This window comes from Pagrus pagrus (genome assembly GCF_965226575.1).
Source record: "Pagrus pagrus genome assembly, chromosome: 1".
NCBI lineage: Eukaryota > Metazoa > Chordata > Actinopteri > Spariformes > Sparidae > Pagrus > Pagrus pagrus.
This window is the reverse complement of record NC_140185.1, coordinates 18,531,057-18,545,368: the sequence shown is the minus strand read 5'-3', so window position 1 is coordinate 18,545,368 and position 14,312 is coordinate 18,531,057. Positions and strand designations below refer to the sequence as shown.

The window sequence follows — 14,312 nt, the reverse complement described above, 5'->3', positions numbered from 1 at the left end:
GATCCCACATGTTACGTTCAGATAATTCAGGAACTTCAAACCCTTTGTCCGTTATGTTCTTCTGATAGATGGCTTAACTGAAATTTCAAACCACTTCAGCTCTGCTCCCCCCCCCACGCGTCTCCTGGCAAGGCTGTCCAACGCACGGTCTCCTTTATTGTAAACAACAATGAAGTGTGATATTTGAAAAAAACAGATGCGCCACCGGTGAACTACGAGCCACCAATCATTTGTAGTCTGCACCCAAAGCGGCTTTTGAATCCCTCCTTCTCATCCCACCTCTTCAAATTCATTGGCTGCCGGAGGAGCAGCGACAATGTTTAATGCACCATGCGGTGTCCGGAGTTCAGTCAGTGAGAGGAAGCGTTCAATGTGCTTAGGACTGTTTTACGTGCAGAAAATACCAAACCACGACTGTGCGTATACATCCGAGAAAAATCACCCTCTTTCCTGACGGCTGCACAGACACTTGTGCCAGGATGCGGGGTTGTTGCTGACCACCTCCTCAGCAGCTGTCTCTCGCTCTCGCTCTCTCTCTGTGTGTGTGGACTTTGACGGGGGGACGGCGGACAAGGACAAAACGCCACACCGGGAATCAGTCACTCAACGCCGCTTCGGACGTGGGGAGAAAACACTGACCGCTTTCTAAATACACACTTTTGGATCTACCTTTACAGCACATCTGGATTTTTTTTCTTCTTCTTCATCATCTTTTTTTTTTCTTCCCCTTAGAGTATTTTCTCCGAACAGTTTTCCTTCCTGAAGCACGGTGACTCACTGCAGGCAGAAGGCGAGCCGCTGCATCCTAATCAGACAGCGGAGAGGACTTCAGCTCATTGACATTACAGTCATACTTTTCTGGAGCACTTTTTTTTTTTTTTATTTCCACTGCGCTGCACTGTAGCCTGCGTGTGCATCGGAGGCTTGTGGCTTTTTTACCCCCCCCCTGCACACACACACACACACACACAGCGGGGGGAAGAGGATACGGGTGGCAGCCTGGTGAAGAGCTTTGGGGATGAAACTCTCCCTGAACCCTGCTGGAGCTGCCCGTTTTGATTGTACAGCGATATGTTTTGGGGACTATGACAGCAGTTTCCTTTTGGTAAGTTTGTGTCTTTTTTGTGCTCTTTTCGTGTCTGTTGCTCATCTCGAGTCAAGCGATTGTTATTTCACAGCCGTCCCCTCTGCATGCGGATGCAACAGCTTCTTCCAAGGACCGTTGGATCTTGCGGAGAGACGGGGAGAGGGAGCCTCGCGCACGCACGCACGGAGCATCAGTGGGGAGAATTACACGGCTGTGCTGAGATGTTGGCAGCTCATTTCCGAATTTTTATAAGGCTCATTGTGAATATCCGGATTATGCGGATTTGTTAATGCGTGTAAGAGGCTCATTTCATACACACTTATTCAAATAGCCGCCACAATAGGCCATCTTCAGCTGTACGCCTGCAGTGTTACCATATTATTAAAGTTGCCCTATTACAGTTTCCGTCAGCATCCTCATAATGTGTGAATGGGCCATTATTGCGCGAGGGTCAGGTCGTGCATTGCACATTAGAGGTAGATTAAAAACTGCATCCTGAATCCTGTGTTGGTAATAACACATGTAGTAAATAAGCTTCAGGGGGAATCATTATATTCCTGTGTATCAGGGCTGCGCCAAGTGTCTTCCCAAGGTTAACTAATTGACAAGCTTCCCCCATAATTGTGGAGATGAATTACACATGAGCCCTGTTTCATTTTTGGCTCACTGGTAGATCTGATGTCTTACTGGCAGAATGGCTATAAGGTAGCTCAGTCTATTTTTACTCGGGTGACTAATTGCCACGTATACATTATAACAAATATATCTTTTTTTTTCTGTTTTCCTTCCTAGGTGGTATGAGTGAACACTTACAATGACTATTCTGTTTGGAGACTGGATCGCGATTATTGCTCAGATGAGTCTGGGCGCTCGGCTGAATATAAATTAGGTGTTCGGCACCACAGATTGCTGGAAGAGGCAGAGGAAGAGAGACACAGAGCAAAGACAATCCACAAAGACAAATGCCAAGGCCTCACATGATGAACAGAACTCTGTATTTGATCCCGAATAATAGAAATACCAAATTTGAACAAAATATCAACAGGTCAAAGGAAGTGTAAACACAACACAGATTATAGCAGCTTTTACAGAGTGGGGATGTATCTTTCTATTTTCTTTTTCCTCCTCTTATGGGCTCACGCCCTGACATTGAAAAACTTGAATTACTCTGTCCCGGAGGAACAAGGTCCGGGGACTGTGATTGGGAACATTGCCAAAGATGCCAGACTCGGACTCGAACAGACTGGACAGGCAGGACAGGGTAAGAAAGCCAACTTCAGGGTGCTGGAGAACTCAGCTCCGCATCTCATCGACGTGGACCCCCAAAGCGGACTCTTGTATACAAAGCAGCGCATTGACAGGGAAACGTTGTGTAAGAGAAACCCCAAGTGCCAGCTCTCCATGGAGGTGTTTGCCAATGACAAGGAGATCTGCATGATCAAAATAGATATTCAGGACATTAACGACAACTCACCCACTTTCCCCTCGGATCAGATTGATATTGACATTTCTGAAAACGCAGTGCCAGGGACGCGCTTTCCCCTGACCAGCGCACATGACCCAGATGCAGGGGAAAATGGCCTGAAAACCTATCAAATAACACGCGACGACTACAATCTCTTTTCCTTGGAGGTAAAATCCCGTGGGGACGGGACTAAATTCCCAGAATTAGTTATTCAACGACCATTGGACCGAGAAGAGCGAAGCCATCACACCCTTATTTTGTCAGCCACTGATGGGGGGGAATATCCTAGGTCAGGCACCATGCAGATAAATGTTAAAGTTATCGATTCAAATGACAATAGCCCCGTGTTTGATCAGCCCTCATATGTTGTGGAAATTCCTGAAAATTCCCCTCCTGGCAAAGTCCTAATCGATTTAAATGCTACTGATCCTGATGAGGGCAACAATGGACAAGTCGTCTATTCTTTTAGTGGCTATGCCCCAGAGAGAATCAGGGAGCTCTTCTCCATAGATTCAAGAACAGGGGTCATAAAGATTCAGGGCGAAATTGACTACGAGGAGAGCCCTGTTATTGAGATTGACATCCAGGCAAAGGATCTAGGTCCCAATCCAATCCCAGGCCATTGTAAAGTCACTGTTAAAGTGCTTGACCGGAATGATAACTGGCCATCTATAGGCTTTGTGTCTGTGAGACAGGGAGCCATCAGTGAGGCAGCACCTCCAGGCACTGTCATTGCTCTGGTCCGTGTCACAGACAAGGACTCAGGCAGGAATGGGCAGCTTCAGTGCAGAGTGCTGGGTAATGTCCCTTTTAAGCTTGAGGAGAACTACGATAATTTCTATACAGTAGTGACGGACAGGCCCTTGGACAGAGAGGTACAGGATGAGTACAATGTCACCATTGTGGCCAAAGACAATGGCATTCCTCCTCTAAACTCCACAAAATCATTCACTGTAAAGATTCTGGATGAGAATGACAATGTTCCTCGCTTTACCAAGTCAGTTTATCTTCTTCAGATACCTGAGAACAACATCCCGGGGGAGTACCTTGGTTCAGTTCTGGCACATGACCCAGACCTTGGCCAGAATGGCACAGTGTACTACAGCATACTCAACTCAAATGTGAGCGGGGGTGACGTTAACACCTATGTTAATGTAAACGCTGCTAATGGAGCCATCTATGCTGTGCGATCTTTTAACTATGAGCAAATAAAGTATTTTGACTTTAAGGTCCTTGCTAAAGATGCTGGATCGCCTCACCTGGAGAGCAACGCTACAGTGCGCATCAGTGTTCTGGATGTCAATGATAACATTCCTGTCATAGTTCTGCCCCTACTCCTAAATGATACGGCTGAAATCCATGTGCCGCGTAATGTTGGTGTTGGCTACATTGTCACCACAGTGAGAGCGGTCGATAATGACTATGGTGAGAGTGGGAGGCTCACCTATGAGATCTCAGATGGAAATGAGGAGCACCTCTTCGAGATTGATCCGGTGACAGGGGAGGTGCGAACAGCTCATCCGTTTTGGGACGATGTGAGCCCGATTGTGGAGCTGATCATCCGAGTATCAGATCACGGCAAGCCAACCCTCACTGCTGCCGCCAGGCTCATGATCAAGGCCTCAGATGGACGTCCTCCTGACGGACTGCCGCGCACAAAGGACAATCAGAACTGGGACATGTCCCTGCCTCTCATTGTAACTCTAAGCATCATATCCATCATGCTTCTGGCTGCCATGGTGACCATAGCAATCAAGTGCAAGCGGGAAAACAAGGAAATCCGTACCTATAATTGTCGCATTGCAGAGTACTCGCACCCTCAGCTGGGGAAAGGCAAGAAGAAGAAGATTAACAAGAACGACATCATGCTGGTGCAGAGCGAGGTGGAGGAGCGGGATGCCATGAATGTGATGAATGTGGTAAGCAGCCCTTCCTTGGCCACCTCTCCCATGTACTTTGACTACCAGACACGCCTGCCACTCAGCTCACCAAGGTCAGAGGTCATGTACCTCAAGCCCACTGCCAATAACCTCAGCGTGCCCCAAGGCCACGTGGGATGCCACACCAGCTTCACAGGCCCAGTCACCAGCACTACAGACACACCTACTAACCGCATGTCCATCATACAGGTAAGGGAAATTGCACACTCCTCCTTCACTGTTATGCCACCATTGTCACACCACAACCCTCAGAAAGCTCCCATTTCCGATATCAACGTTTGCCCCTTGTTTTGTAAAATGAAAGGAAAAAAAGATAAGGACAGGCAGAGGCAGAGAGGCCCAGGAGAACAGAGAGAAAACGGGGGGAGGGAGGGTGAGCATTAGAAGGATTAAACAGTCATTCTGGTGCTCTCATAGAACAGAGCCTGTGACATCAACACAAATCAGTTGTGCTTGAAATATGTCACGGCAGGCTTTTGAAATCAGTTTTCATGTAGGAATTTTTCATTAATCACTCAATCATTGTCATTCTCTTCCCGTGGAATAAAGAGTTTAGCCTGTGGCTGAGCTATAATCAGGTATGTAGTTTTCTCAGGACCAATTCCATTTTAGATTACCCAGTTATCCCACAGACATTTGCATGTCCTAATCAAATGACTGGATTTTCTTGATACAATATTTAGCAACACCAAACATCGACAGATGTTATTTGCTTTACAAGCAACTGTTTATAACATCAAAACAGTCGTAAAGTTCTATAGCTCGTTGTGGTTAATTCTTGCGATTTTAATTCCTAGAGATTAGCAGATTATAGTTATTTTCGCAGCTACTTTATAGGTCTTTGTGCGGAGTACTTGGGTTTATAAGCCTCTAACGTGATAACTTCTCTGTGTCTTTGGTCTTAAGCCCATTAAAAGTCTGTCGTGTCAGACAAGGATTAAGGCCTGCTTAAAACAGTGGTATGTAACTTGGGATAATGGGCAGCTGTAGCAAAATGAACCCTTGTTGTTATGTTTACCTGTTGTTTAAATAAAAAATGTATGTTACTAATGTAATTTGATAGGAATAATAAGGAGTCCTTGAGAGTTAGTTATCATGTTCTGCCTGTGACATTGTACTATTTGGCAAATTGGGAGGATGACATCCTTTCCAGTTATATCTTCATGGACTATAACCATTTAGTCTCCTGATTAGGCTCTCTGCAGTCCTTTCTATCCCACCATTTGCGTTGGACGTGGATGTGAACATGACTGTGATCAGATGTGACGTGTTCCCACCAGGGAGGACGGCCACTGTCTGTTGTTCCCACTCTCAGTCTCAGCTCTGCTTCTATTATGAGCCAGCTGCATAGGGCAAGGGTCAGCACAAAGACCGTTAAGGCTTCCTAATCAGAGGGACAGAATAATTGCTGGTCCATTCTGCAGGCTGTTTCTCTGCTAATGTAGTGATGATGAATTAGACTGTGTGGGCTGTTGCACACCCATTTTGTGCACTTTTCTTTCCCCCCTTCAGATTGTCAAAGGGGAAACAAGCAGGAGCAGCAACAACACATTCCTTAGCGTCTTGTTTACAGAGGGTCCCCTCGACGCATCAGGCGTGCAGGGTGCTCTATTGTATTATTCAACAGAAACCTGTGTAGAGGGAGATGGCCTGAGGCATTAAGTTTCTTCAGAAGCTGTACAGAAGCATATCACTTTCCTCCCTCCTCTCTGCTTCTGCCTTCTCTGTCCGTCCGTGTGGACAGTAAGTAACCTGAGTCAGAGCAGAGTGGCTATGGGAAAAATGTCAGGAAACAAAGACAGAATTCCCCTTCCATCGATCCCAAGGCCTCTCAGCCCATCTGTCATTACAGTTGCCACGGGAGGAGAGGCTAAATAGGAAAAATAAATAAAGAGACAGATAAAGCGGGGGAGCATATCGCCTGCCCAGTCAGTTTCACAAGGGCACCTTAGTGTGGCTGTCTTCATCTACACCTCGTACGGCTACTGTAACTGCCTGCAACTTCCAGTCTCTCTCCACACGGCTGCTGGTCTCTAATGATGTTTTATAGTGGTGCACTGGCAGACAGGCTGGGCTCGGTCTCTAGCTGGGAGAGGGGAATAATATGAACATATCAGCAGAGCTCTGCTGGCCTTATCATTGTCACCACCGTGCCAGCACCCGGCCCAGTGGAGAGCTTCATTTCATTTCTAAAGAGAATTCCTGGGATAAGGAGATGGATGATACGTAATGATGCCTAATTCCGCTTAAGGCGTTGAAGGGAATTACTTAGTGTGGAATCAAGGTTAAAACCAATCTGCTGCAAAATTCCTCAATGCTCAGGAAGAAGGGATTTCAGTAATTCGCTCCAAAGAGTGAGCCTGCGCCCACTCTGTCTTGAATATGTTTTAGGATTTGGTCCCACATTATGTTTAACTTCAGTGGCTGTGCCAGGCGGTGGCCCACTGACTGGTTCTTAACTTCCTCTGCTGCCTTTCTGCTACCTTTTTCCAGAGGCTGCCCTCCTTGTTACCAAACATTCGAAGACTCCTGTGTCATTACTTTTAATTGGCCCATAATTTATCATTGATTTGTTTTGATAAGTTTTGAATGTTGTAATTTGATTCACCACGAAACTCTAATTAAACTGAATCCTGTCTCGGTGGGAGACCATCCATGTTAATAAGGTGCAGGTGGTACAGCGGCGGAGGGGTCTGAAAGGCTATTAAAGCTGCCTATAGGTGGCGGCATTCTGCCTTGTGTGAGGTGGCATTGAGATGAGGGTGTCAAGGAGAAAAGGGGCTCTAGCCGCTGCTGACTTGACATTGTCACTGGGTAAGGAGGCGCCTAATGCTCGAATGGAAAATGTCAGACATGAATTCATAACAAACACATGGACTATGAAATATTTCTCTGCATGACAGTATTTTGTTTCAACTGTTTTAAATGAAAATCACTAAATTTAATAAGGAGACACTGAATGCATGCATGCATTACTGCAAATAAATTGGATAGCAAGGTAGATTTTTTTTGTTACTATAAACCAAGGTCTTTGCATGGATTCTCAAAATGACAGGCAGCCATTAAACCACTAAAGGATTTTAAAGAAAGATGAAAAATCATTTAAGAGGTGTGACTGTGATCATTTAAGTACAATATATGAGATAAAAATTTCCCCCCTCTGATTTGTTAAGGTTGAGCATGTGCATGCCAACAATGTAGCTGGAGCAGATGTTGAAAGTGAATGCTTCCAGGAATGGTCTTACTCTGCATAATTTAGGGGGAGATGGTGTGTGTGTGTGTGTTTGGGTGTGTGTGGGTGAAGCGTCATTGTGTATTCCAGGCATGTGATTTAAGCCTTTAGCTGGCAGGCTCCGTGACAGAGCCCCTCTCTTTTATGAGCGGGACAATCTTGCATTTGTCCGAACCTTGAAACACCCTTCCTCCAAGAAACACACTCACGCGCACACACACACACACACACACACACACACACACACACACACACACACACACACACACACACACACACACACGCACGCACAAACACGCACATGCTCGTGCACACCAACACGCAGATGCACATGTAACCGGGCTTGGGCTGTTTTTAAGGATTCTAGTGAAAAGTCTTATCAAAGCCTCCGCTGTATATTGTATTGAAATTGCTCCCACACTTCAGTGGCCACTGAGGCAATGAATAGAAAAGCGCTCTTTATTTCATTTCTCTCCCTCTCCCTTCATCTTAGATAACTGCTCTCCTCTGGAGCTTTCCATGGAATGAGTTTGGTAAACCTGTATGTACTGAAGCCTGCTTGTAGACAGGATTGAGCAGCTCAGCTACTAGATGCACAAACAGTCATTTATAGGAATCAGAGACAGTTCAAGAAGCCATTTGTAATTTGTGTACTTTTGTTTCTCTCTTGAGCTCTTTCGGGCCAGTAGGCCAGATTTGTTTTATTTGAGCTTGCCAGTACATAAAAAAAAAAAATCATCAGCTCGCCTTAGGGTGTATCTTCATATTTCCTCAAATAAACGTGCTGCTATTGTACATAACTGTACGCTGAAATTCTGAATTATTAATAGGCAGTTTTATTTTTATTTTCTTCACCTCCCTGGAGCTCATACGGTAGATTCAACTGAGAGGAAGTGCCTGGAGACCACAGAATGTGGCTCTGGGGAATAACAGAAAATAATTGTTATCTCAATTTAACAAAAATATAGATTTTTTTTGTCATTGAATGTTTGGTTTATTAGCCGCCGTTACTTGCATTCCAATTTGCGGAAGTGCTTGCTCCAGTACAAACGCTTTCGTATGTCTTGAAGCTGTAGCAGAAGTGTAACACACAACACAACACAGCAGCTATATTTGCAGCCTCTTTCATTAATAAATCATAACGTTTAACAAATCAGAGGAAAGCGGAAGATGTCACGATAAACATCAGAGGTCTCTGGCTACATATTTGTGAACACGGGGGGAGGAGGAGGAGGGTACAACAAGGGGTAAGGGAAACTTAGCTACTTATTTTCTGATACGAGCAGAATTTGAGCTTCATTTACTTGTCCCGTGTCTGTTTGTAATACGAAGATGCAGGAGAGAAAGAGGAGATGACTGTAGTGATCGCTCAAGTAGCCCAGCAGTAATGAAATGTTCAGGTTTTAGAAAGGAAACACACATTGAACTCTGCTTTGGTTGTATGGAACAGCACCGACGTCTTTCTTTCACCGACGCTTTTGATGTTTTCTTTGGCCTCGATTTCCATGAACGACATTGAACAGACTCAGGCTGAAAATTCTTCAGATATATACACAATTAATAGTTTTGCAGATACATTTTACGAGTACCCTGGAAATTTGTTTGAGGTTGGAGGGAGCCGTGGAAGTGAATGTTTTATTTATCGCAAGTTCTCAAAAATCCAAGTAACCCTGATAAATAATTGAGTATAAATGGAGGCCTCAGACTCTGCCCACCACTAGACACAACTTTATCCTGTAACTTAGACCAAACTCGAGTCAAACTGTTGACAGAAAAAGGTAGATATAGATAGACTGAAGACAATTATGTATACTGTCTTGGGCAGCTACTAGAAAACCTTTCAGCCAGCTGTTGTGCATTCATGTGGACACAGCACTTATCTGTGCTGCATAATTTCATTATTTTAACGGACCTCCCCGACCTGGCAATGCAGGGCAACAAAGGAATTTTGTTGTTTTTTTTGTGTAGTGAAAGAGACAGGATATGAGAACACAAGCTGACCTCCGTGATATCCAGACTGGCCGGACGCATTAAACCAATTTGCTTGGTTCAATAGGAAGTAGCCTATTGGAGATGACATGGGCATGATAATACGACTGTGGATTGTCAGTGGACATTCATTGCTCGAGTTATTGTGTGTTTGTGATTGAGGGGAAGTGGATGATTAGGACTCCTCTGCCTATTTCAGTGACACCGGAGCTTCAAAATATCATGTCATACTGTCATGTCCTTTTGTTAAGTAGCACTTAGTGACATTGTTTCGTATGAGTTACCTTCCAGACACACTGGCATTTTAAGTGGTATCAGATCAAGTCCTAAAGTAATTACTTTTATATAATGTTATAGGGCTACAGCGAGCATGACTTTATCTTGCCAGTCATTTGTGTTTGTCTGGCTGTGTGACAGTGTGTCTTGTTTTCCTGACCCTGTTGGTACTGCCAGTTGCCCATATTTCTGTTGCATTGCAAGTGTACGCCCACACCAGATTGATCTGTGAGTTTTACACCTGACAGTCCTTTTACTTTAATGTTTTTTTTCTTTTTAATGTAAACGCCTTCAATCCATTCCATTTTACAGAGGAAAAAGAAGAGATCTGTGCGTGCCCCCAGTAGATTTTGAAGCATTTACCTTGGTGCTGCTGGTATTGTGCTCATAAAAACTCAGGAACAAGGAGCCAACCTAGCATCAACCAAGGTCACAAAAACAAGAGAACAAAACATAACCTTCACAGTGGAGGAATCCAAGATTCATCTGCCATGTGTCTGTGTGTGTGTGTGTAAGTGCACATACACATGCGCACCTCTGTTACCACCAGCTGTGCTCTGAAGCACCGGTCTTGCTGCTTCCCTCAGATTGGAATGGGCTTTCCTGTAGGGGCCGCCTGCCCCCTGAGGGCTCTTAGATCCCCCCTGGGGTCTTCAGACTTAACGTTTTGAGCAGCAGGGTGCCCGGGCTGCAGCAATAGATGGGTATACATAAGAGTGACCTCACAATAATGTGCACTGAGATGCACAGCGCACAGAGGGCTCCATAGGCGTACACGGCGTGGCGATGTATTCTTTGAACTGCCAGCAGCTGTGTCTCCTTGCTGTAAATCAAACACTTTCAAAGTCAAACAAAGTGGAACTCGCTCTGCCGTGTCTTGGCACGAGTCCAACCTGAGAGAGCTTTTATTTCTGCCACATCTTCCTTCACTGTGCCCCCTAGGCATGTGCTGCAGAAACAACACGCAGCTCAAAGAATGAGTTATGTGAATCTGTTCTCACCTTCTATCTCATTAGTATAAGAGGAATGATTTATCCCTTTCTCCCGGACTATCTCTCTCCTTGTCCTTGCCTTCTACAGTTCAGCACTTCTTCAGCTTCATCAGTAATGTGATTAATTGATCGGAGCGACATACCATGAATACCATCTCATTTGCTCTAATTTCACCTAACTACGTGTCAAAACAAGCCGCTATATGACGGGCCTCTCCTCCCTCGTACAACCGCAGGAGTGCATTACAGGCGCTCCGTTCAGACCGACAGTTTGCTTTGCAATTTGAGGCGTATTTTTCTAAACAGTGTAATCCTGCCAGTGTATGTTTGTGTGTCTTTGAGAAGGTCCGACACACTAATAGGAGGGATCCCGCTGTCTCCTCTGTTCCTGCTCGTATCTGTAGCACAGTTTGAAATCTGACTCCCATGTCTAAAGCCCTGTGTGTGTCTGAAGGGAATTGACAGCCACTGTGTTTTGCAGCGGCTGTTACGTGTTTGTGGCAACACAGGCGAATGAGTCGGCACTCTCAGATGTTATTGCCTAAACAAAAGGCACACTAAGTGGTGGGCACACAAGATTTGTCATCAAACGTTTGACTGTGTCTGCTCTTCAGGGTAGCAGTGGCGATGCTGAGTGCTAATGGCGTATTGAAAATGGGACATTTGGCCGGTTTCATCTTTTTCTATTGTACTACACAGATGTACTCAATTGGCCCCTCACTGGGTTTATGTCTCCGAGAGAAATCTTCTTGGGGCCCTTAGCATTCACATCAATTGCTGGTTTGCTCTGTTTCTTATTGATTTTTGCTCTGTTTGGGACTGAAATACTGTATTTCATTATCTATCACTCTGAGCGTTGCTTAGTTTTAGATAGAAAAAAAGTAAAGCACTAATGCTCGCGCTCTTTCCTGCCCGCTTCGCCTCGCTCCCGCTCTGACTTGCTTCCTTTTTCGGATTCCCTTTCTTTCTCCCTGCTCATGTCATCTCAGATAAGCGTTGCAATTGCTCATGCTACTGACGACCCAAGCCAAATTCATAATGATGAGATTATCTTGTCAACAGTACAGAGTGTATATGTCTGCCGTATTGATCTGCGCGCAGTCTTAATAAATGAAGTACCACGATGGAAGCGTTGGCTCAATGATAACTCCAAACAGATCTTGCTATTTATACACTCTCAACACTGCAGAGATGATGAATGGAACTTGTGTATTCTGCCCTTCTCCTCTCTCCTCTCTTTTTTCTTTTCCTCCTCCTGTATCTCCTCCTCTCACATTCTCTCTTCTCCTCTCCCGTTTCAAGATTGATAGGGTGAAACAGCCCCTGTACCCCACACACATCGTCTGGAAACGCGTCCTCTTCGAGGTCACGTTGACATGCTGAGTCGATGTACTCCCAGGTGGAGAGACATGGGTGCTGCTGTGGGAGGAACCAATCAGATAGACTACAGGGGAGGGAGAGCGGGGAGGGGAAAAAAAATTACCAGCGCCAGAGCTCGGGCCTGTGTGCGTCTTTTAAATCACTGAAGTTTCAAGGGGAGTTTATCTGTGCATTTGAAGAGAAGGTCAGCAGGGTTTAAAGCTCGAGATTATGTGTGATTGTTTCTTCTGCGGGCTAGCTGATTAATGCTAAAGCTGGTCTGACAGATTCTTAATGCACCATAGACGCACTTAAAAGAGACGGCGAGGAACTGGCATCTGATACTTTGACAACAGAGACTTATCGTAAAGCCTTTTCTGTCAGTTTTTTCACCGAGGTGTATGGACAGTATCCTTCCTGTCATCCATTCCTCTGTTTCCCGCCCGCCTCCTCTGCTCAGATACCTCTGACCCGATGCATATACAGTAGATAGGTCACCTTGAAATGAAAGCAGGCATAGTCCATCTGCTGCATGTGGTTACATGTGTGCACAGAGAGACACAGAGAGAGAACACAGGTGCGTGTGTGCGCACTTGTGCATGTATTGTTATTAGACACGTGTGCTTGCATCCGGCGTGTCTGTGTTGGTGAGTTTATTTATCTGTGTCTGGCCTTGGTTCTAGGCTTTGGGGAGATATCTGAAATCCTTTCATCCACGCAGCTCCTCTTCCGTCAATTCAAATGGAATAATTATGTTCTTTAATGTTTTTGTCCACGAGCTCTCAGCTACTCTCTTGTTAACCTGCAAACTAGATCACGTTTTGCGGATGGTTTGTTTCAAAGCTAAAATCAGAAAATGCTTGTTTCTTTAGTTATATCTGATGCTAATACTGGATAAGAGGGTTTAATAATATCAGTTTGAAAGTGTAGTAAACGTGAGCTTTGAGCAGACCGAAAACCAGGAAAACGGTGGTTTATTATGCGATTGCAAGGCCGCAAACAGCACGCTTTTCTAAAGAATGTAAAGTGCCACGCTGCCTTTATTTAGATAGATAAGAATTCAGATACACTTTATATTTGAATGCACTTCTCTATTGCAGTTTGATTACGATCTTCCATTCATTTCTCATTTCTTATATGTACGTATGAATCCCGTCTTCTGAAGAGGGAAACTTAGGTCATGGATTTTATCCTCTTAAACTTGATTGATGCTTAATATGTCTATTTCCTTTCTTGCTGAGAGTAGAGAGATGAGTAGATTGAAACCACCATCGCAGTGAGCAGTTAGCCTTGCGTACAGACTGGTAACGGGGGGAACAGCCTGGTCTTCCTGTTCATTTAACCACAACATGTTCAAACAACACAATGTGGCTTTATTGGAGGTTACGTGTCAGACCTTTTCCTGACTGGAAGCAGTGAGGTTCAGATTTAGTGTACAGGCATGAGAAAAAAGAAAGTGAACAAGTGTATTCACCGAACTGTCGAAAGTATTGATTAAAAGCTTTGTTTGTCGGCTTATTGCTCAAGAAGTCTTCATCTGTGCTTACTCTTATGTATGCTCGGAGTTGGCAAAAATACACACATTCTACTCTCAAGCAGACGTACAGATGCTTTTCGACCGGGCATTTCTCTGCAAAGCTGAACCTCACGTCATACTAATAAATTCGCAAATGCACCAGAAAGATAGTTGATTGTTGAGTCTCATTCCCAGGATGTCAAATATCGACATTTTGGGAAGTTAAAGCGTCCTGAGCGCAGCAAAAATGAAGAAAATAAGAAAATTCAGGCAGAAGGCTGCACGGTCTCTGCAGATAGAAGACACTTACACGCCTTGTCTCCCCGTTTGAGTCTCCCTCTCTGTCAGTTTCCGTCTTGTTCCGTCTGTTGTGCATCATGTGTGCTGATGGGTTGAAATCCCTCTTGTGATGTTGGGTAGGCATTGTGCAATGACACAAAATAAAAAATAATCATT

General features: G+C 44.8%; 1 protein-coding gene across 4 annotated transcripts in view; it reads left to right on the top strand.

Moving 5' to 3' along the window:
* Positions 1–347: 347 nt before the first annotated feature.
* Positions 348–14,312, top strand: part of pcdh17 (protocadherin 17) — a 58,396-nt gene continuing 44,431 nt past the window's right edge. For 2 of the 4 annotated variants that reach the window (XM_084353310.1, XM_084353309.1), the window contains exons 1-2: positions 348–1,105; positions 1,880–4,471. In XM_084353310.1, coding sequence (XP_084209436.1) covers positions 2,186–4,471 — 2,286 coding nt within the window. In that variant the 5' untranslated portion in view covers positions 348–1,105; positions 1,880–2,185. Of the gene's footprint in view, positions 1,106–1,879; positions 4,682–14,312 lie in introns of all 4 variants that reach the window. The other 2 variants (XM_084353308.1, XM_084353307.1) reach the window with 1 other exon arrangement.